This window comes from Mytilus galloprovincialis, chromosome 3, assembly GCF_965363235.1.
Source record: "Mytilus galloprovincialis chromosome 3, xbMytGall1.hap1.1, whole genome shotgun sequence".
NCBI classification, from domain to species: Eukaryota; Metazoa; Mollusca; class Bivalvia; order Mytilida; family Mytilidae; genus Mytilus; species Mytilus galloprovincialis.
This window is the reverse complement of record NC_134840.1, coordinates 47423249-47449130: the sequence shown is the minus strand read 5'-3', so window position 1 is coordinate 47449130 and position 25882 is coordinate 47423249. Positions and strand designations below refer to the sequence as shown.

Genomic DNA, 25882 nt, shown 5'->3' with positions numbered 1-25882 from the left:
ACTTGGATGGAGAGTTGTCTCATTGACACTCATACCACATGTTCTTATATTTAATTAAAATAAACTTGCATTATGATTCTATCTTTTTATTTTTTACAGAATGGTAATAGCATTATTTATGAACTCCATATTTTCAGATTTATAAATGTTCTAATGAGACTAATAACTGTTTCATGGTTTATCACATTGTTTGCAGCTTTAATGCCTTGCAATTCAAAGCTACTTGGCAAATTCTAGAAACACTGTGTAGAATGGTAACAGACTTTATATCGTTTTTTTTGTCTGCGTTTCTGCACTAATCGGGTTCGGCAACAGACTTATCGCGTTTTGTTTCCAGACAGTGTGACACAAGATGAGCCAAATAGATGAAAAGAAGTTGTTAGTGTTTATGTTTATATGATCACGGAAGGCACCAATAATCTAAGTTTGCAAATTTTTTTTTTTTTTGCTTTGGTACTACTCTTGGCTTTTTCAAAAAGCTCCACACTAAACAGGACAACCAGCCGAACACAGATACTGATTGTGTGGTTTCCGTTCAAATACACAGTATATTAGAATGTGGACTTTTTGTGCTCCTTTATTTCATGCAAAATACATATTAGAACCACTAGTGTGCATTCAAAAACAAAAAATATTATATATCAAAGCTTTTTTCAAAATTGCTTGGCAGCGTACTAATCAGCACCGAACTGTTGGGGTTTATTGAGCAAAGGACTTTTTGTGTTTTTATTGTTTTAACAGTGTAAAAAATGATGTTTTCATATTTTTTTGTTTGTTTAGGAAATGAAAAATAAAAGATTTTAAAAACCCCATTTGACATCTTGTGTTAGAATATACAAGTCTGGAACTTATCAAGGACAAGTGTTTTTTTCAATCTTGATTTTTACATTATAATAGAAAATAAAGGAACATTGAGTAAAAGTACACCAGTATGGGGCAATATCATATGCAATGCCAAACAAAACACAAATGGTCAAGGAATAAGGCTTTTATTTCTGCTCTTTCACAGATTAGCATGTGCAGGTCTATTGATCGATGTTTCGAAAAGATACATTCATTCCGGCGTAATAGAAAAGACGGTTAATATTAATGTCTCTCGTTTAAATGCAAGGCCATGGGCAAGGATGTTAAAACACAATCAACAACATTCATTTCAATTTGAGCCTATTTTACGTTGCACGATTTATATATATCTAAATGTATATATTCTTACCAAGTCTTCTTTCGACGCATTAGAATGATGCATGTATGAGTCAAGCTTTATGTTTCAGTCATAAAAAACAATCGTGATAGAGCCAGTGAATAACTGCGATAACCTAAATTATGAACCCATTTAGTCTTAGATGCATGATTGTTTTATATGTTGTTAGTGGCTTTGAACTAGTTGTCAGTTAACTGTGAGTACTCGCAGACCTGTTCCTAGAGTGATTTTGTTGTTGGGATGTACAAGTACCTGGCAACGTCCACTTGATGTACTATAATTATGACGTCTTGAAAGGCTATTATATTTTTATAGAAGGGCGTCAAGGCAAAAATTTAGAATTGCCTTCCCAGATGTCATAATTATATGGACTAGAAACCTTAAATTCCTGCTATGAGGACGAGATACTGATAGAATCCCACACATTTGTTTGAGGATTAATAAAATATACCATTGGGTGATGTGTGATTAATGTATAAAGTAAGAGGTGATTAACCCAGGCGGAGTAAACACATAGACTGACTGAGAAGATAGGAGTCTCCATATTCATTTGCGCACAAAAAGTCCGGTGCTTATAACATAAAAAGTCTGGTGCCACTAATTTTTCAAATAATCCATCATTAAAGTCCTTTAGAGTGCATGAAACAGTTCAGAAAGGGAAAATGTCTACATTTAATGAATAATAACCAAAAATTTACTTGGAAAAGAAAAAAAAGCATGCTTAAAAGACGCTTCAATTAGACATCTTTCCATGAAAAATGTTTGTTTCCAAGTATGGGTACCACGTTGGTGGAAACAATTTGATATAAATCGTAGCTTCCCATGAACATATGATTAGCTAGCCAGCAAAATAAATAATTTCCCCATTCCGTGACATCAAGCTTATTTGGAAATATCAATTCTGCTTTAATACAAGTTGAAAGAAATAACCACTTATGCCAAGTGTTGTCATCTGAAAATGTGATAAGTCCATTGCAGAACGCGATTAGTGGGGAAACGCCAGGAAAAAAAACGATAAGTCCCTTACCATTCTACACCGTGAGAAATGCACCTCTGTAAATTTTCTTTGAAAAGTAATAACACATTAGGATGGAAGAAAAATAAAATGAAACCAGGAAAGTATAATTAATAAGAGGCTTAGAGAAAGCTGAGTTATTCTCCTGTCAAAAAATGCACCATCAAAATCTTAAGCAACAGTGGCAGTAATCTTTCAAAAACAAAACATGATTGTGACCACGTTTGATCTAAATCCACTCCAAAAAACATTTAGATTAAAAAAGTAATGTCATTCAAAGACAATAACCCATATAAGGAGTCAACTGACAATTTATATACTGCTTGACTTATTTGTAGATCATGTCTTGCTGTTAATTTTTGTTATTTAGAAGTTTCTTTCTTTCTATTAAAGCTTTCAAGATACTAGGCAAAAACACAACAAATTTGTATACATTATCATTAGAGGGCAATATAATAACTCAATTGAGACATCATCTTAATTTTAATTCATTGTTAATGGTTCACCTATACCCACAAAATTGACATAAATTACTATACAACGAATAATTATGAATCCACAGTAAGGGCAATTTAACTTTTAATATCAGATTTCTGACATCACATTTCAAGTAACTATTTCGATCAGATCCCTATATTGACCCAGTAGTTTCAAAGTTTCAAAATATTCAAATGAACAACTGACATAAATGTTGGTTTCTTTTACACCTGACTATATAGGGGGTCTCAATGGGGGGTTCTGATCCCAGGATCCTGCTTACTGTTTTGTCAAATTTCCGTATCCGGCTTATACTATGTAAGTAAGCAATTTTTTTGTATTTTCAGTGTCCCGCTTAGACCCCAATGAGACCCACTATATAGTATAGGCTTTCTGTGATTTTTCATTGTTTAAATCCACATTATTTGAAATCTGTTGAATAGTTTTCTCATTGGCAATCATACCACATCTCTTTATTTCAAATATATACAGACAATGTTAAATTCTAATAGAAATGTTTAATCAAATTGTAAACAATATGTAAGTACTAAAAATTATTGCATTTTACATGTCCAGTCCAAATACATTTTTTTAAATTTTTAAACAACATATTTGTACAACTTTTAATTTAGTTTGTGCTAATTAGATAAATTTTCATGTCTGATTTATCTTTTATCATATATATTTCCCTACAGCTATACTCAATTGGTAATTGCAATAAAAACAAACCTTAATTAGTCTCCTACCTGTCAATTCAAAGTTGACAAAAATCACAAAATTAACAAAAGATTATAATTCAGGGTTAAAGAAATAAATTACTTGAATATATAACAGTTATTATCAAATATTAATATGAAGATCATTATAAAACAATAAATATACATGTATGTACAATATCTTTTACTAAGATAAAAGGTATATAATTGTATTATATTATATGTCTCTGCTTAGGCTAATGATGACTTTTCAATACTGTTACTTTATTTTTTACTGAAGTAGACATGCTTAAAGTAACCAAACCATTTTTTAATTAGTATGTTAAAAATTTATCACATATGAATAACTAAGAGGTTCATTGAATGACCAAAATCACAATTTTAGATTTTTTTCATTGTAATCAGAATGTAATCAAAAAGTAATCATGATTACAGGGTATTTTGAAAAGTAATTGATTAAATTAAATTACATGTAATCAGATTTTTGGCTGATTAATGATTACACTGATTACTTGAAAAATTGTAATCAATTACAGTTGATTAACGATTACAATTACAATTACCCCAAGTCTGCAATGGTTGCAAAAAGACAAGTAAAGCTCTAAACCTTTTCTAATCAGGTAAGCTAAAGAGGGAAATTCAGTGTGGGACTTAAATATGGCATGGTACTGTGACCATATTAAACTTACTAGAATATTCACAGAAATAATCATTATTTTTGGTACTTCTTTTAGACAATATATCTGTTTGGTTCTGTTCATTGGTAGCTGCATCAGAGTCATCAATATCTTTAAGAAGAGAGTGGAAGTTGGACGGGAGCAATGAAAGCTTATTTCCTTTGTTATCATACATGTTTCCAAATGTATTGAGTCTTTGTCCTATTTCTGTCCCTCTTGGTTCAAATCCCTAAAAAATAACAAGAATGGTATAACTAAGAGATTATAAATATTTTTTATGTATTTATTTTATTCTAATTGTATATAAGAGGCAATAGACCTGTGTGTGTAACATGCAGATATAACGGAAATAACTGAGTAAATAATGTAAATTCAGAAATTATTGCGAGGTTTTTATTATTGCGAATAACACAACTAGGTGAGTATCACAATAATAAGAATTCCCATTCTGGAATCTGATACATAAATCAGTATGCAGATATTCTTGAAATCGTAATAACTAGACTCCAATTTATGTCCATTCTTCAAAAATAGCAATAATAAATGCCTGCAATAGTTTCTGAATTTAAAGTTTAAAGTAAAAGGGAGACAACTGAGAATGTTTACATTTAATGTGTATTGATTATCACTATAAAAGGGTAGTGTGTTACTGAAACAACATTATATAATTATAGAAAAGGTTTTTTTTTCTAGCATAAAATCCCCTCCCCCAAACCTTAATACTGGAAGAAATGACCAATTTAACTAAGATTAAATGTACAATTACCTACTGCTTCTCAAAAGAATATTGTACTCTGAAATGCAGGGGTTCCAAAGAAAACTAAATTAATTTTATTGTCATCAAATTAAATGTGTTATATATTTTTTTGTGAAAATAAAATACACTGACCAGTAGTGAAATATGTAAGGGGTTGGATCTCTATAACTAGAGGCTCTAAAGAGCCTGTGTCGCTCACCTTGGTCTATGTGAATATTAAACAAAGGAAGCAGATGGATTCATGACAAAATTGTGTTTTTGTGATGGTGATGTGTTTGTACATCTTACTTTACTGAACATTCTTGCTGCTTACAATTATCTCTATCTATAATGAACTTGGCCCAGTAGTTTCAGTGGAAAATGTTAGTTAAAATTTACAAATTTTATGACAATTGTTAAAAATTGACTATAAAGGACAATAACTCCTTAGGGGTCAATTGACCATTTCCGTCATGTTGACTTATTTGTAAATCTTACTTTGCTTAACATTATTGATGTTTACAGTTTATCTCTATCTATAATAATATTCAAGATAATAACCAAAAACAGCAAAATTTCATTAAAATTACCAATTCAGGGGCAGCAACCCAACAACGGGTTGTCAGATTCATCTGAAAATTTCAGGGCAGATAGATCTTGACCTGATAAACAATTTTACCTGATGTCAGATTTGCTCTAAAGGCTGTGGTTTCAGAGTTATAAGCCAAAATCTACATTTCACCCCTGTTCTATTTTTAGCCATGGCGGCCATCTTGGTTGATTGGCCGGGTCACCGGACACAATTTTTAAACTAGATACCCCAATGATGATTGTGGCCAAGTTTGGTTTAATTTGGCCCAGTAGTTTCAGAGGAGAAGATTTTTGTAAAAGATAACTAAGATTTACGAAAAATGGTTAAAAATTGACTATAAAGGGCAATAACTCCTAAAGGGATCAACAGACCATTTTGGTCTTGTTGACTTATTTGTAGATCTTATTTTGCTGAACATTTTTGCTGTTTACAGTTTATCTCTATCTATAATAATATTCAAGATAATAACCAACAAGGGAAAAAAAGTTTTCTATATATATTCAACCAGGGACCTATATATGTCCTTGATTCAACCAATTCAAGGTATCAATTTGAATAAAAGTTTGCAGTCTCCTTTTTATATTCAGAATCAAGATAATAAAAAAACAAAAAAGCAAAAAAAAATAATAAATAAAAATTCATAAGCACAATGAAAAGCAGTACAAGCCCATACAATGGGTCTGATTTGTCTTAAAATTACTTGACAGATAAATCTTGATCTGCTGAATATTTTCAACCCTTACCTGTTTTGCTTCAACTCCTTTAGTTTTTGAGATTTTTAAAGCCCAACACTGTATATATTATCCCTATGTTCTCCTTAGCCATGGCGGCCATGTTTTAAAAAGAAAAATAGATATATACTAAACACAATATGGATCCTTTAGCCTTAGTTTGGCTTTTGGCTCAAATTGGTTTATAAGTTTCAGAGGAGAATATTTTAAAAGTTAAACAACATGATGAACTAATTGTGTAAAGTTGAGTTAAAAGGCCAATATTCTAAGGGGTCAAAAGCCAAATTGGTTATTATGCTTTGCTAATTGTTGAAGGCTGTTCAGTAACCTATAGTTGTTAATTTCTGTGTCAGCTGATGGATCTTGACATAATAAACATTTTCACACCTGTCAAATTTGGTATAAAAGCTTTAGTTTTTGAGATATAAGCCCAAAACTGCATTTTACCCTATGCTCTATTTTTAGCTATGGCAACCATACTTTTTGACAAAACAGAAAATAAAACACAAACTTTATTCTAGACACCTTAATGATAATTCAGCTTAAGTTTGGTGGAAATTGGTTTAGTAGTTTCAGAGGAGAAGATTTTTTAAAGTTAGCAAATATGATGAACAAATTGTGTAAAATTGTCATTAAAGGACAATAACTCCTTAAGGGGTCAATTGACAATTTTGGTCATATGAACTTATTTGTAGATCTTACTTTGCTGAACATTTTTGCTGTTTACAGTTTCTCTTTATCTATAATAATATTCAAGATAATGACCAAAAACTGCAAAATTTCCTTAAAATTACCAATTAAGTGGCAGCAACCCAACAATGGGTTGTTTGACTCTTCTGAAAATTTCAGGGATGATAGATCTTGACCTATTGAACATTTTTACCGCATGTCAGATTTGCTCTAAATGCTTTAGTTTTTGAGATATAAGCCAAAAACTGCATTTTACACCTATGTTCTATTTTTAGCCATGGCGGCCATGTTTTTTTATGAAATGGGAATTAAAACACAAACTTTATTCTAGATACCCTAGGAATCAATCAGATGAAGTTTGGTTTGAATTGGTTCAGTAGTTTCAGAGGAGAAGATCTTTGAAATAGTTTACGACGGACGGACGACGACGGACGGACGACGACGGACGCCAAGTGATGGCAAAAGCTCACATTTCCTTTTGGAAAGGTGAGCTAAAAATGTAATTTGGTTTGTTGAGAAATAAATATAAATATATATATATGGATGTCTCTGTTTTTAGACTTCCTAATTATCTTTGTCTGAATTACTGCTTATTTCCATGTTATTAGGTTTAAATTTTAATGATCTATTCATGGGATATTTTTAATCAAAATATACTTCAGTCTGGTAATAAAGTACAATTTAAGTTAAAAATGGAATAAGGTCATTCTGGATGAACATCAAGGAAGAAAATTAGATCCAATTGTAATGACAACCTCACCACAAGTAATTGTCCCAATTTTCTTCTGAATAAATTGACAAAAAAAAATTCTTCTAAAATTAGATTTCCCTGCAGCCGTCTCTAAATATAAATATCTTGTAGAAGGGATAATAGTGCACAATCAGTAAAGAAGAATAACAACATGGTGATGTATTAAAACCTATACAAAATACTATTCTGTTCTATTTTCTTCTTTTCCCAACTGTAACTTTAGAAATTAATGTGATTCTTTTGTGGAAGATACATTTTAAAGGATGGGCATCACATTATTGAAACAAAACATTTAAATTTCTGCTAGTAATAGTATTCTAAAGCATTGATTAATGTTGTATTAATATTGTAGATTGTGAAACATTGGCATTAATAATTGTATACATCGAATTCTGAATTTAGAGTATGCATGTAATTATGGACAATTGACATAAAGCAAGTTGTAATCTCAGTCAATCCCTATTTTTTTATTTGGAGGAACATATCATCATTTACAGTTTTTTCACATTAGCTATTTTATTTTTCTATATAATCACCTTGTTAATCAGATGCCCAGAGAAAAAAATGATGATGGACAAACAGACATGAAGGGTTGAATAAATTACAGATAGGGTAGAAGACATGAAGGGTTGAATGAATTACAGATAGGGTAGAACATTATACACTGTTGGTGTATGAGGTATAATTCACACCTCTGAACTTGCTGTTACAAGGATTGGAAAACGTTTATGCCACAAAAAATATAAAGAAAGAATCGAAACAACCCTATCAAACTAATTGAAACGGTTCAAACATTTAATAACAATTGCTTTTTTCATTGCTTTCCAACCTAGTGATACAATCATCTTTTGATGAAAGAATATCTAATACATGTTTTATTTCACTGCAATGAGACCATTCTAAATACTGTCAATTCAGAAATTATTTTGAGGAATTTATCATTGCAAAAAATGTGAGAGTTGTAAATGCAATAATTTAAACTTGCATTTAGAGATAATTTATATGAATTAAAACAGGATTTTTCTCAAAAACGTAAAAAATTAAAATCGCATTTAAGGGGGCTTGCGGGTCTAAATCAACTATTTTTTCTAAAATAGGATTTTTCTATGTTTTTCTAAGATTAAACTTTATCCTATACATAATAGAAATATAAAATAAAAATATGGGGTCACCGTTCATTTAAGCTCACAATCTGCCTCCGAAAGAAGCATACTGTTTTGTTCATGTCCTTTTTTTCTGTTGAACTAATAGGAGAAATATTGGTTATATCGGAATAAAAAAGAACTAAATTACAAAAATCGCTTAAATTTTACAATTATTTAGTTTATATACAGCTTGTTTGAAAACAGTAATACAAAATATAGGTCACAGATGAGTTAAAAAAGATATTTCAATTTTAAAACGTCAAAAAATGACATTTTTTCACCAAAGGGAGATATTTTGGAGCTTTTTCAATGATTTAAACATTTTTGAATTCATCTGTGGCCAAACCAAATCGATTTGTCTTGGTGATTATTATACCATATTATAAAGTAATAACTAATAGTGTTATAAATAAAATTTGTAATGAAAAAAACACACGTTTAATTTTTTGCTGATTTTTTTTAACCCGTGAGCCTCCTTAAGTCTTAAATGACAAAGTTGTAATAATAAAAGCATGCAATAATTTCTGAATTTACAGTAGTATAATTGCCAACCTTTGGTTAAAGATTAAATTCAACTGTCTCATGATATAAAAATATAAATGCAGGTTTAACGAAATGCTTTATTTTTAGTGTATTAGCACTTTTCTGGAGTTGAAATGCTCAAGCCTTAATATTTGAAAGCCTCTAATGCAATATGGATTTTACAAATTGTGAAGGCCATAAGAGACCATCAATGTCATTGGGTCTCAAGTGGATAGTTGTCTTATTGGCATTCATACCACAGGTGCTGTTCCAGGTTTCGATGTTACTGGAGTGTTGATCTCTGTGACAGAACTTTTGTGACAAACATATGCTATAGAAAAGAAAAACAAATAGTTTATCCTCCAAAAATGTTAGCGCCAAGATTACAGTATGGTAAATGGATAATTGATGATATCAGATCATACTGTCACCAACATAATGGTATATGTATTTTGTTTAGTCTAGCTGTTGTATTTGCATAGATTAACCATTACATGATGGGTATCAGAGATATAACATAATCATACTCACATCCAGAGGGTTACCAAATGTAGGGAATTCTATAAGGGTCAAGGACAAGACTAAGCAGGTAGCTATAACAACAAAGACCACAAGGAAAACCATATATGGGTAGTGAACTACCACTCTTGTGTAGCTGAAAAGAAAAGAAAAGAAATAAGGATAAAAGGATTAACAAAAGAATAACATAAATCAAATAATGTTAAAGAAGCATACATTTGAGGTAGATTCCTACAAATCATTTAGTATTCTTGTTTTTCCTTAGGGAGGTGCTGAGGTTTCACAACAATTGCTTAAAAAATTGAGTTCTACCAAAATATAAAAACAAGAGGCTGTCAGAGCGACAGCAAACCGGATTTATTAATATTTATCCATGTCCTGGCATTTTTCAATATTACAAGAACCATAAATGATGCACGGTTAAAGTGAAAATCATCAATATCAAACTTGACCTACATTTTGTCATCAGTAACAACATATTAAAATTTGAAAAGCTTTGGTTGAATGGTTCATGAGTAAATGCAACAACATGACTGGTAACACAATTTTTCAATCTTTCAAGAACCATATAACTCCAGAACCGTAAAAGTCAAAATCGTCATTATTAAACTTGACCTCCGTTTTGTTGTCAGTAACAACATATTAAAATTTCAAAAGCTTTGGTAGAACGGTTCATGAGTTAATGCACGGACAGGACTGGAAACGCCATTTTTCAATCTTTCAAGAACCATAACTCCAGAACCGTAAAAGTCAAAATGGTCATTATTGAACTTGACCTCTATTTTGTTGTCAGTAACAACATATTAAAATTTTAAAAGCTTTGGTTGAACGGTTCATGAGTTAATGTACGGACAGGACTGAAAACGCCATTTTTCAATCTTTCAAGAACCATAACTCCAGAACCGTAAAAGTCAAAATGGTCATTATTGAACTTGACCTCCATTTTGTTGTCAGTAACAACATATTAAAATATTAAAATCTTTGGTTGAACGGTTCATGAGTTAATGCACGGACTAGACTGGAAACACCATTTTTCAATCTTTCAAGAACCATAACTCCAGAACCGTAAAAGTCAAAATGGTCACTATTGAACTTGACCTCCATTTTGTTGTCAGTAACAACATATTAAAATTTTAAAAGCTTTGGTTGAACGGTTCATGAGTAAATGCACGGACAGAACTGGAAACTTCATTTTTCAATCTTTCAAGAACCATAACTCCAGAACAGTAAAAGTCAAAATGGTCATTATTGATCTTGACCTCCATTTTGTTGTCAGTAACAACATATTATAATTTTAATAGCTTTGGTTAAACGGTTCATGAGTTAATGCACGGACAACATTTGATTGCCGCCCGCCCGCCGTACATCCCCAAATCAATAACCGACATTTTTGTCACAAAAATCCGGTTAAAAAGTCTACAAGATTATCTGTTCATTTCAAACTTTGGCAACTAAATGTCAAAATGTCAATCTAAGACAAGCATAAGAGTAGCACAAATGAAGGTTACATTAAAGTTCAAGGAGAAGGTACATTTCAGAGGTTTATCCACGGACATTAAAAACTTGATATATACCATATTTACTGCGTTTTTTACTAACCAGATGCAAGTCTTTTCAAAAATGTGCTACATTAGCAAGCCTAAATGACAAAATTTGATTGTGACATTATTTAAATGACATCTTGAGCTAAACTTTTTTTTTTTTTTGCATAGAATAGACTTATTTTATGTGTTTCAGCTAAAATAACATAGAGCACAAGTGTCACCCAAAACTATGTTATTATTCAGTGAATGAATAAACACAAAATCCAGCAAATGTATAAATAGTCCCTTTAGGTAAGTCTACATCATTTCTTAGGATGAATCTAAACTCATGAATAGGGGATTTTTCTGTTTTATTATGGTACAAAAGTTCAGCATTTGATTTTAAAAATCAAAGATTGTTTGAAACATATTTCATGTAGGGACCAAAACATGTAGCTTCTCTTTTATATGCAAGAGGTAATAAGCTGCACAGATAGATTTTCCAAATATTTTTACAATTGACCACAAGGTCCTTTGTCTGCTGGAATAACATTATTCTCAAAAGATAGGTTAAAAGATCAATGTTATCAATAGAAGGTATTTTTTTTGTTACTTGAATAATACGGATAAAGTAAAATGTGTGGTATACATCAATTAGACAGAAAACCAACAAAACAAAATACAGATAGACATGAGGTCAACATATGGACAGTATATTTGATAGATTTTTCATATTTAAGCTAGAATCGGAGCGTTTTTAATGACTAAATCAGTTAAAAATGTTCACATAAACTAATCGAATCAATTAAAATAGACACTTCAGTGTTTAAAAAGTGTCCAAAATCTTTCGTTAGATGAACCTGAAATTTGAGGCCAAAATCGGACCTTACTTGACCTACTCCTTTCTTGCTTTCAAGTGGCAGCATACTGTGTTTTATATTCAGGTATACCTTGTCCTTGATTCTGATCCTCTTTAGAGGTTAGATTTACTTGAAGGGATATTTTCATTGTAAAAATTCTTGCTCCCTATTACTCCTATTACTCCTCCTGGACAATGAAATGTCTAAAACTGCAACATTACATAATATTCCCCAATTATATTTATAGTATAACTAATCGCCGTATTTGAATATAAAAAATAAGACAACACGTGACCGAACGACACATGGATTAAACGAGTGCGCAGCACGAGTTTAATCCATAGCGGCGTTCGGTCACAAGTTGTCTTATTTTTGATATTCAAATACGGCGATTAGTTATTCTTTTTATTACATTGGCAAATGGCTTTTTTTTATGAAATTAATGTAGAAAATGTAAGGAACTATATCTTTTTCCTACGCATTGACAATTTGTTTTGATCCGACGTTATCGACGTCTTGACAACACCTATTGTTGTATGACGTCAGAGAGTGAAATAACCACGTTTATTTCACATGTGAAATTATCGGTTTTTATCTAACTGGGAAATCAATGTAATTCATTGCAACCAATGTAATAATTTAAATTTATCAGCTATATAATTTAATTTTGGATGTAATGTGTCTTTTGATTGGCAAACCTCATTTTGTTTATCAGCCCATATACATAATTTTGTCATGTGACCGTGACGTCATCAACGTTTTTTCATGATTTACTCCCAGTCAAAATAGAATAAGAATTAAATTATAAGAAATGTCTGTAATATTTTATCTGCCTATTCGAAATAACATAAAAAATGTGGTGCACACTGTTAAATAACCTGCTACACGTGTTATTCAGTGTGCACAACATTTTTTATGTTATTTCTTCATAGACAAAAAAAATATTACAGTCATTCCTTAAATATATTTACTTGTATGTTGCCAAGGTAACAGGTGAATCATTATACCAGATTTGTATACATATGTCAGCTATAAAAAGATTTTACCCAATCTGGCCATACACCAACACGATGACTGACCCTTCCATCAAGTTTACCCTGTTTGACCTATTTCAATTTTCAGATTTGGTCTGATAAAAACTTTTCTCCATGGCACTAAATAAGTATGGATAAAAGGTTGATTTCCTTCAATGATGAACAAACTTTCATATGCAACATTTATATGCATAGGCAGATCCAGGGGGGGGGGGGGGGGGGGGGGGCTTGGGGCCTGGGCACCCCTTTCGTGGGAAAAATTTGGTTGATTATATAGGGAATCATTGAAGCATGACTGGAGCGGCCCCCCTTAGGTCAATCAGAGCCCCCCCCCTTAGGAAAAGTTCTGGATCTGCCACTGATATGCATAAATGTGTATTACCTGTACTGATTGTTTACATAACGATAAACACATTTACATCTTCTCTAAAAAACAAATAAATCTATTACAACAATTTTATAACTACTTTGTAAAAAGCTTTCCTTTTTGCATTGTAACAAGCTCATAGCAAGGAAATTCTGAGGGGAATACATAGAATTGAGCAATGATTCTAATCAACTCAATCAAAATTGACTTCCTATGAATATTGGTTTTCAAATGTCAGATGTTTGTTCCTCTTCTTCACACCTGGGCTGTATACCGGTATATACATCAAAAGTTCACAGTACATCATATCCTATTTTCTCTCAGTGCATAGAGCTTTTATTTTCATAATAGGATTTTACTAATTAAGAATATCTAGTGATGTCAAATAAAGCTATCATGGTTTAAAATCAAAAATACTGTTTCAGGTACAGTCAAATCGGAAATTTCTTTATATGCTGATTCAGCATTTTATTTTTTGTGAAGTTTAATTGAAAATAGCCATACAACCCTCCAGAAATATTTTTCAAAAACTGTTTGTGCTGTCAATCACAGGATTGAAATAAACATCCCACACAACTTCAAGAAGAAACATATTTACAAAGTGTCTGTGTGTAATAAAAACTTAATTTACAACCTATGAGTCAGCCTAGCAGGCTATTTTTACTTTCTAAGATACATGGTCAATTAGTGCTTATCTGTTCAAAAGTTTATTTATGATTTTTTTCTTCAAAGAAACATGGTTAAATACCTTGCCATGCTCCACTTTGACCTGGCTGATGGAAAGCACATTGTTTCAATTCTTTCTATTCTTAGTAATCACTTTACAGTGCATGACTGGTTTTCATTAAATCTATTTTTAGTAACACTTGAGATCAGTGATTGACAGCTGACTGTTATGCTATCAGTGGGAAATTGTAACTTGCTTCTAAATATAAACCAAATGTCTATTTCAGCTGATGCATTCACAAGCAGGAATAATCACTTGTTAATTTCTTTCTTCTTTACTCATTATTTTCCAGCTATCTACAATTTAAATAAAGCATGTCGAAGCATGATAAGATTTTAATGGGTGTAAGCTTCTTTGATGTCTTTTAATTACCCAACAAAAGAAGAGTTTTCAAAAATTAAACTTCAACCTCTTTTCGACTTAGTTATTTATAATCATTAATTATTAGTACAAAAATTTGTAAAAAATATAATGAATATATACTGCTTAAAAGTTAATATACTTTTTTGTGTTTAACTTCTTATTACAATTATAAGTGTTTAATATTTCCTTACTTTTTTGCTATATTTTGAATAAACAATTTCAATTTTCTGTGTATTATAGGGTTATTGCATGAATATTGGGGAATTGTCCCGAGTAGAACTTTATATTGCACGAGCTTGCGAGTGCAATATATGTTCTACGAGGGACAATATTCCCCAATATTCATGCAATAACCCTTTTATTGTATAGCAATATAATATTTGAAAGTAAAACTTAGTTTAAACTAAGATTTTATCGTTGATGATGTCATGAATTTTGAAGATTTATTGCACTAGTGCAATATTGGAATTTATTGCACGCTAACTTTTGGTTACTTTCTGTTGGAAATATATATTGCTATGCAATAAAACTTATTATTTCTTGAAATCTTCCTTGCATAACTTATTCTAATAATTTCTGTACAAAATTGCCATTACTTTTGTACATGGTTTACTGTTTACACAAAAGAGATGATTTAAATTTTCCAATTTTTCCAATGATATCTTTAAAGTTATATCTCTTTAAAAGTTCCATGGATGTCATCAAAATTTGTAAAATTGTTATAAAATATTTTAATATGACGTGCTTCTTTCGCTTTGTAAACAAAACTGTGATAAAATTCTCGATACATCTATACTTAGCGCAGACTTAGAGATATACATAATAATGGCTTACAATATACTTGCCACATAAATCTACATGTATTGGAACCTATTTGCAGACCCTTTGCTGATTTTATTGTTTTAAAAAGGACAATTAAAAAAGACAAAATAACTGTTATTCTTATTCTGATGCATAATAAAAAGAAGTAATGCATAAGAGCTCGGAGAAATCAACAAAATAAAAATAAAATAAATTTTCGCCAAGTCTATCAATTTTTTTGGCGCATTTAAGTCATTTCAAAGCATAACGTCATACAAATGAAACCACTAAAGTTGAAAGTTTTCTGTTACATGAACTATCGAAATTCGTATGATATTGTATTAAAGCTGATTTTTGAGATAGGTTTTGTTTTGTTTTCTATTCTATTGCATTATTTGCATAGCTACTAATTTCAGCATGTCAACATGGCGGCTCCTTAGTTACGAAATGTCAACTTAGGATTTGACGGAAGCTTAGGAGAAAATCATATAAAATGGCAAATGTTGGGTTTGAGAATTAGAAGAATTAAACAGTTTTTTTTTCCAGCAGTTATTCACTAAATAACCCATGCAAGCTACGGATTTATTAAGATATTTGAGCTTTATCTAACAGGGAGCAAAAAAAATCAGCCTCACACACACCAAACCAACCCTCGCTGCAGTATTTTGATGACCGAATTTGTCCTATTAGAATCGAAATAATTCATGGAAGCCATAGATTGTTGGAAATTTACACATGGCCTGTGCCTTGATATTCGTTACTTTTATCCCTCACAAATGCTCAGGATAAAATTCGAATATCACGGCCCAGGCCATGTGTAAATTTCCAACAATCTATGGCTTCCATGAATTATTTCTTAATTTATACATAAATTATTCCGTTTTTCATAGTTTTAAAATTCTGTCCTCAACTTCTTGAATATTGGATTACTGAATGCTACTTATACCTTATATTTTTCAACATAACAATAATATCTCAAAAATTATTAACTCCCAGTCTTAAAGCATAATTATACATAACTGTGCAGATTTATTAATTTCATTTAATTTTGGATAACTAACAGACAAGTTCCTTTTTTATTTATGTGTTAATTTTTCTATAAAACACAAAAAAGGAAATTCCAAAATGAAATTTGTGTGTTCTTTTCAGATTTTAATGGATTATTTATTCCTGCCTAAAGGACTTTGTTTAATATTGGACTATGCTTATTATATCCAATAAAACTGGCTTCTTTAACTAAACTTCCAGGATTTCAAGTCAATATACAATGTGATTCAAACCTTATCAGTATAGTGATAATAGTGCAAAAGATGCCTAAGAAATGTTACTTCAATTACAATTATGTCAAATCAATTTCTGGAGCAAAGGATTAGGAGATATAATGATGTCCATTTTTATGTCAATACGACATATGAACAGAAAAATGTCACATTGATCTCATAAAGAAAAAAATACCAATGCACTTATTGTTTGAGATACAATAAATCACAAGGAGCTGCCATACGAAACTAGAGGAATCATTTTTACTTTTGTTTGAAGATATCAAAAAAATATTGCTTACTTCCTACTAATTACATAATATCAATTCAATCTGACCAAATTCTGATAAAATTTCGACAAGGTGATACTGCACACAGTGTAAGACAACAAGTCTATGTCGTTGGTAAAGAATCATTAGTGGATGACAAACACAATTTTAATATACTTTTAGCATTTGTTTTTCATCAGGATGATTGGAGAATTTGGAGGTCCATTTAGTAAATTTGGAATTTCCATTAAAATCAACCATTTAAAAAAAAAAAAAAAAAATACAGACGGCTACTGGAAAATGTTAGAATATCATTAATGAATAATTTCTCATATACTGTAGATTTATTATTACTGGTTGGATACCAATTTTTCGTGGGTTTCATGGGTATAGATAAACAATGAATTTAAATGTTCAATGAAATTCAAATTTTCTATAAGGTTGTATGCAGACATTGGCAAAACCATGAAATTAAATATCCATGAAAATGCAATTTTTTCTCACTCCACAAAAATTGGTACCCATGAAAATAAATGATTCCTCAGTATAATATTAATCAATTTCCAACAAACATTCAGGAATGAGTTACCTTACTTGATTCAGTGTCTTCTGAAATTTTAAGATGAAAAATATTGCTCTTGTTTTCCTATTTCATACATACTGATACTGTTTGAATCATTTTAACTTAATATGTTTAATCTTCATTGTAATATATACTGCTTGACAATAAAATTACAAGTAATTATTATTCACTACAAAATGCAGTGCTTTCATTGGTTTATACAAGGGTGACATTCTGTTCTACCACATGGTTTATTGGGCAACAATCTTTAAAATTTTGATACAGGTTCTCCCCACCATTAAATGTGTTCATACTACCTAAATTTAATCTGTTTTACTTCATTTGAGTCAAAACCACCCAATTAAAACCACAGAGTCTGCGTTTAATTTTTTCTAAGGATAACAATCTGCTCTATCACTTTCTCAGATATGTGTCATTTATATAACATTTATCATTGCCTTTGTTAATATAAATGTTTAAACTTTTATAACGTCTAAGCAGCTAGTTATTGTTTACTAGTTATACCAGATATGAAATTGGTGTTATTAAAGAAAACCTTGAGAATTATGTTGCCAACATAACCAAAGAGATTAAGTCTATATATTGCATTATTTGTGGTTAACCATAGAATGACATTGAGTTGTCAGCTAATTAACAGTACAGTAAACCACTTTACGTGATATTGTTGGTGTTATTATAAGTAGCATAATGATATAAAGGTCAATGTATTGTATATATTGTTTCAAAATTTGGAAATATCACTTGGAGGACTAGACATATGAAGGAGAAGTAAAATCTCCAAAAAAGCAGAAAACTTCACCATCCTTCACCTTTATTTGATCATAAATAGTTTTCATAGGGTTTGTCTAGAAAATTGTTTTTCTTTTCATTTATTGTCTTTTTGTTATGTTGCCTCAGGGTATTTTTTGCCTTCTCAATTCTTTGTGATTTCTGATATTCTAAATGATAATGTAGTCCATTTTGTAAAAAAAAACCTTTATATTTTGTTAACTTTAAACAACAGAATTTGAAAGCATGGCCCAAGTAGAAGTTACAGTTCCCAAAAACAATATGTATTACAACATGCATGTCTTTTGCTCCAGTTAGCAACCATTGCGTACATTTGCTCCAGTTAGCAACCACTGCGTACAGTCATGTTTGCTTTAAGGGACTACAATTTTATACCAACATTTATTTTCTGTATGAAAATTTTAACCTAGTAATCTATCAATAGAAATTATAATGTTTGGAAGAAAAAAAAAAAACTGAAGAATATGTGTCAATAGCCATGACCTGCTCATAATACTAGTATCACATTTTCATGTTCAGTAAATTTTTCTCAAAACTGTTATTTTGTATATATTATATATTTATTTTAATTACACGTCATAATGAGCATGTGTACTAAGTTTCAAGTTGATTTGACCAGTACTTAATAGTAAACTTAGGTAAAACAATTAACCTGCTCATATAAAAAAAGAAGATGTGGTATGATTGCCAATGAGACAACTATCCACAAAAGACCAAAATGACACAGACATTAACAACTATAGGTCACTGTACGGCCTTCAACAATGAGCAAAGCCCATATCGCATAGTGAGCTATAAAAGGCCCCAATAAGACAATGTAAAACAATTCAAACGAGAAAACTAACGGCCTTATTTATGTAAAAAAATGAACAAAAAACAAATATGTAACACTTAAACAAACGACAACCACTGAATTACAGGCTCCTGACTTGGGACAGGCACATACATATATAATGTGGCGGGGTTAAACATGTAAGCGGGATCCCAACCCTCCCCCTAACCTGGGACAGTGGTATAACAGTACAACATAAGAACGAACTATAAAAATCAGTTGAAAAAGGCTTAACTCATCAGATGGACAAAAATACAAGTGGACATGGAGTAAGCCACAAGGTCACAACACCCTAATTTGGTATACATTTCAAAAGTTCACATCATCATGAGCATATGTACTTAAGTAAATGTGACAACACTTCATGGTGAACTATCACAACTACAATCTTTAACCTGATATGGACAGACTAACAGACTCAGTGACTTCTATTGACGAGATAACAATTAAGATCATATACTATGTCATAAATCTAACCACATAAACTTTACTTTGATGTCAACTTTAACCAAGATATAAAAAGGACAAATATGTAGGTTAGACGAAGCCATTAGCCATCACCATGGGTATTAAAGAAATTCAGCTTAGCATTTAATTGTCTTGACAAATTCAATTTTTGGCCTTAATAATCAACAAGGAAGAGAATACATCCACAAAAATATAATGGCGGAAAAAAACATTTACTACCTTGAGGTTTACAAAATCAATATACAACTCCTTCATTTATGAAATGTAACACAGAAAATCTATGAGAAATAAGAAAATATTGATTAAATAAACACAAAACGGAGTACCAGAAACCTATATAAATATGTCTACTATTTCCATATTTGAAACAATTATGGTATATGTCCCATTGTGGGGGTGAAATCACAGTAATCTACTTGGCATTTTCTGTGTCAATAAAAAAAACTCATTTGTGCCCTAAATGAAATAATGGAACCTTTATTAATTCTCTGAAGAGTAGTTTTAATCACTTCCAATTATACACCAATAAATCATTTTGCCCTGATTGGAGATTCATTCTGGTTGCTATTTTTATAAACTTTAATGTAATCTTTTTCTGGAGGTGCCTATAAAATACACATAAAAATAAATGAAAACAAGAACAAATAGTATTTGAAGTCGTAACATGCAATCCCCTCTAGCTATTAATAAAGCGGTATATTAAATGGAAATTGTTCTTATGAAATTGCATAGTTATAGTTGGAAGAAACAGCTGATTTAAACATAGCAAACATTCAGGAACACTCATACTACATGTACAAAAATGTCTAACTAGGAGTTATGTAGGTTTGTTAATTATTTTTTAATCTTAATGGTACCAGGCAAACTCAAATTATAATTTTTGAGATAAGACAAAAATTCAAATATATGTTGTAACTTGTAATATGGAAAAATTCAATAACACCTAACACATAATGAGAAGACAGCAGAGTTTTTACACATATGGACTCTGGTTTGAGCTTAACATTCTGAACATGTCATACCCTGTCAGATTTTTTCTATTCATAGCAATATTATAATGAAAAAAACTTGCATTTTACCCTAAGTTTTATTTCAAGCCATGTCAGACATTTTGGTTGGTATGCAGGGTTATCAGACATCTATGAGAAGACCTCATTTTGTGTGTCGCTTCTCTTCTTTCCACAATAAATTAATCATCATGCCTCTATATCCTATAGGTACATGGCATAGTTGCATTTGTCACCCATTCATATGATTATTCAGATTGAGTTATTTTGGGAGAAAAACAAGAAAAAAAGCATCCAGATATTATTTCCTACATTGGACGAAATTTTAAGTCAGATTAGACTTTGGTTTGCGTTTTCTTTATACTTTGAGGGAAAACGTTACTATTACATTTTCCCAGCATTAGGTTGGCCTTTTGTGTACCCAAGACAGGTAAAGGAAGGTAGGAGGGCTGTGATTGGATGTAAGGTTACAATATATTTTTTTATTTATCTATGAATAACTGCAGTGTGTAAATTTACAATATAAATTTTAAAACCTATTGAAATATTTTGTAGAGAATTATTCGAAAAGGTTTCCAAAATTTTATAAATTAGGTGCAAAATGATGGTGGGCATGGATAACATAAACAAGCTCCGTTGGAAATTGGTCATGATACTACATGTATTTGGCTTCAATTTTTAAAATAGATTAATAAAGTACTAACATCACACATAAATGTTTTATCCAGGTTTTTATTATAAAAGCTGGTAAATTTAGAAAATGTTAGTATTGTCACCTATGGCAGAATAAATAGTATCGTTTTCCCTTGAACATACATTATATACTACGAATAAAGAGTATTTTCTATCTGATATTATTTTCAAGTTTACTATCCACGGTGGTCACAGAGTTTATTAATTGAGAGAGTCTGTATAATATATCAATGACCGCTGGCCCGTGGATTGATTAGTAAAGTGAGAATTGAAAGTAAAAAAACAAATACACTTTATTTATAGCAATGAATGTGCATATATACTATACACTTTATTTATAGTAATGAATGTGCATATATACTATACAGATAAGCGCTAAAACAGGGGTTAAGAAATTTTGTTATAGCTCACTAGCCCAGGGGTAATTGGTTGCAAGATTTTACTAGCCCTGTTGGAAGAACTACTAGCCCAACAAAACTGACCTGCTAGCCCTAGTATGCCTTACAAATTCAGAGTTTGCTACAATAACAATGAATTCTATAAACTTAACCATTTTTATCCATTCACGGCATTGTACAGTAGATTTTTGCAAATTGGATATTCAAAAATTATATCAGCAAAAAATATTCCATTAGCATATATATTCAATTTATCGATAATTGAATATTCACTGAAAATTGTGATATAATGAGTTGACCAAATCCGGGGATGATACAAGTCTTGACCACTGCTATACGTGGGTATGTAAAATGATTGGAGGGGGTCTTATCAGATACAATAGCATCATCATGTTTGTGTAAAAGAATTATCAGCACATGTTTCAAATTTATATCTGACAAAAGTCAGGTTTCTACTGTCAAAACGGATTCACATTTATATTGCAATAAATTAATCAGGAGGTAAAATCAGGTTGCATAAGCAATGTACAATACCACCCCCTGTACTGACACATCGATATTGAAAGTACAAGATCCACCCAGAGTTATTTGTTCTATTTTAAAACTTGTACAAAATCAGTTCAAATTCTGGGAATCCCAGATGACGAAGTTGAATCTGATTGGATAAGACAGAAAAGTGATGAGGGGAAATTTCCCCTTTCAATTTTAGAAACACCAAGAATTTTTTGCTACTAGTCCGTCGGGCATTTTGGGTTACATAATTTGGTTGCCCAAGGTCTAAATAACTTGTAGTCCTGGGCGTCGGGCTAGTGGATTTCTTAAATTATCTATGTGTTATTAAAATTAATAGAAACCAAAGGAGAATTTTTGGGTAAAAAAGGATGAGCCGGGCTAGAAAAACAACTGTCATGTCCCAAAGTACATGTACCTATGACTTTTGATACCTTTTCTGAAATTCATTAAATCTTTTACAAAAATTTATTGATTTCAATAAAAGAAGATGAGGTATGTTTGCCGAAGAGACAGCTCTCCACAAGAGACAAAAATGACACAGAAATTAACAACTATAGGTCACCGTACGGCCTTCAACAATGAGCATAGCCAATACCGCATAGTCAGCTATAAAAGGCCGAGAAATGAGTGTAAAACAATTCAAACGAGAAAACTAACAGCCTTATTTATGTTCGAAATATGAATGAAAAACAAATATGTAACACGTAAACAAACGACAACCACTATTTACAGGCTCCTGACTTGCATGTTCATTATATACTAAATATATGTTCACACTGTAATAAATAGAAAACAAAAAAATGGGAATTTTTGAAATAAAGGGATAAAAAAACATTTTCCTGTCCCCAAGTACCTATTTCTGAAATTCTCAAGTCATTAAATCTTCCTACAACACTTTACATACTTTCAACCGCGCTCTGAATGCCCGCGATTTCGCAGGTGTGTTCTAGTATTTTTTAAACTAGATTACCCAATAATGATTATGGCCGAGTTTGGTTAAATTTGACCCAAACTTGGCTCAGTTAGTTTCAAAGGAGAAGAATTTTGTAAAAGTTAATAGACATTGACAGACAGTGGACATCAAGTCATGAAAAAGCCCTGACTTGGCCCTTTGTGGCAGGTGAGCTAAAAATAAATATAAACAATGGCTTGCATAATAAATAAAAAGGCAGGCAATGAAAGAAAATGGTTCACACTAAATAGTATATTATATCAAACTGATAAATTATTTTGGGTAGCGTGACATATAAGAGAATGGTTGGAATATATATGTGTGCCTTTTGTACCCTTTTCTGCACCATACAAATCAAGATGACAGCAATAAGTGTATGAAAAAAAGGTATAAATAAGTTTTTGTTTTATCTTTATAGTCATGTTAAAATTACAAGTTTGCAAAAAGTAAGTTAACATACATGTAAATACCAAAGTAAGTTAACATACATATAAATACCAAACTACAAAGGAAAACGGAAATGAAGTGCTTTATCAAATGGAAATAATCAAAAATTCAAAAACATCAAATAAATGAAAAACAACTGTCATATTCCTGACTTAGTATTGGCATTTTCTTATGTAGAAATGGTGGTTTTAACCTGGCAAGGCTAGTCTGGTTTTTCTTTTTGCTTCAAAAGCATGTATTTATAAATTTGAATTTTCCTACATGCTGCATGTATATTGTATTGTTATATACATACAACCTCCAGAGTGATGTGGTTAACAATTTACATTCTAGGGATACCATAGTTCATCATTAGCAGGTATAATTGTACACAGATTTTAGAATCTTTAATAACTGATATAATTACAATTATCCCTAATCAAATAAATGTTAAACTGTTTAATATGTCATGATATTTTCTATTATATTAAGAGTCACAATTTTGACCTTTAATACATGACATAAATAGTGGGAGGCAATTTTCCAACAAGAAAATAACATTAAAGCATATGACAGCAGACCTTTGGTTTCTGACAGTTTTCAAAGTCAATATATTCTTTTACACAAATCTAAATTGAGGAAAATATTAAGACTAACATAAAATAATCCAATATGTATAACTTAATTTTATAAATAAACAGAAAACAATAATTCCTCAATATTGCTCTATAAGCAGAAACTGTTAAAATAATAGTACTTCCTTCAGTTGTAACATTGATAATTTAAATAGACATTTTCATTTCCTACAACATGTTTAATGTTCAAGATGTTGTTATAAAAAGGACACCATAAATTTAAAGTATAATTGGCATTTGTTGCTCACAGCTAAGCACAGAGCAAGATAGAGCATAGACTGGTAGGCTTGGAGTCTGAATAACGTACCCAGGAAGAGTTACCATCAAATAGCTGCTAGTACCTTGTACAGGTTAAAAATGTGGCTCAGTAATTGGTCTAGTACAATGCAGATTTCACATTCTTATCTCATTAACATGATCTCATTCTGAAAATGCATTTAACTGCCACTGGACATTAACAAGCCATAAATCATGCTTTTATCTTTCTTAAACAAATATGATTTTATGCAAGTTGGAAACCTGCAATTTGGGGCAGCAAAAGAGGTCAGTTAATCTTCAAATTCTACCTTATAATTGCTATTGACAGTTTTCTACATAAAGTAATGTCCTGCATTGCCATCCAGAAGTGCTGACTTATACTCTGATACTTAAATCTACAGAAGGAAGTGATATTCTATTAGGAACTCAATGTTGCCATACAACTACTTTGAATTTTGTTTTCATCAGATCATGTTTTGGAGTATATATAATTGACTAAGTGCATGATATAAACTGATGGTTTTGTCATTTACAATTATATAATCTTTGTGGATATATTGGAAAATCGTGATAATGCTGTCATAATATTGTATACAAAATCTGCTTAAATGTACTTCTCACGTGAACTGACATATTGTTTGACATTAAAAAAGAAAAAATCGGCCGGAAACTGCACGCATGTGAAGTCTTTCTGTCTGGTTGGATACTTATATACTGGTACTATAAACATATGAGTATAAAATAACATTGCCAGTTTGCATATAAATCAGGATTTGAAGAATCCACGATGAAAACTAGATGTGCTTGTTCTCAAGCAACTCAATTACAAATTTTACAAAAAATCTCATGAGAAAAATACTCATAAGTGATGAACATTTCAATTGTTGCCATAAGGTTTTTGTGATAAAAGCCCTAGGTTCTAAATTTATTTAGAAAACGAAAAGCCCTAGGTTCTAAATTTATTTAGAAAACGAAAAGCCCTAGGTTCTAAATTTATTTAGAAAACAAAAAACCCTAGGTTCTAAATTTATTTAGAAAACAAAAAACCCTAGGTTCTAAATTTATTTAGAAAACGAAAAGCCCTAGGTTCTAAATTTATTTAGAAAACAAAAAGCCCTAGGTTCTAAATTTATTTAGAAAACAAAAAGCCCTAGGTTCTAAATTTATTTAGAAAACAAAAAGCCCTAGGTTCTAAATTTATTTAGAAAACCAAAAGCCCTAGGTTCTAAATTTATTTAGAAAACAAAAAGCCCTAGGTTCTAAATTTATTTAGAGAACCAAGTACAAAATTTGTGCTCAAAACACTAAACCCTGTATTTTTATTGGTTGATATTTGAGTCTTAAGAAACATGA

At 31.0% G+C, this 25882-nt stretch overlaps 1 protein-coding gene across 8 annotated transcripts in view; it reads right to left on the bottom strand.

The window, feature by feature from the left end:
• LOC143068152 (protein dispatched homolog 1-like) overlaps positions 1 to 25882 on the bottom strand; it is a 93585-nt gene that overhangs the window by 12021 nt on the left and 55682 nt on the right. For 4 of the 8 annotated variants that reach the window (XM_076241965.1, XM_076241963.1, XM_076241964.1 and 1 more), the window contains 2 exons: positions 9785 to 9908; positions 4099 to 4315 (listed from right to left, as the gene is read on the bottom strand). In XM_076241965.1, coding sequence (XP_076098080.1) covers positions 4099 to 4315; positions 9785 to 9908 — 341 coding nt within the window. Of the gene's footprint in view, positions 1 to 4098; positions 4316 to 6157; positions 6562 to 9784; positions 9909 to 14304; positions 14580 to 25882 lie in introns of those variants that run through there. The other 4 variants (XM_076241962.1, XM_076241960.1, XM_076241961.1 and 1 more) reach the window with 2 other exon arrangements.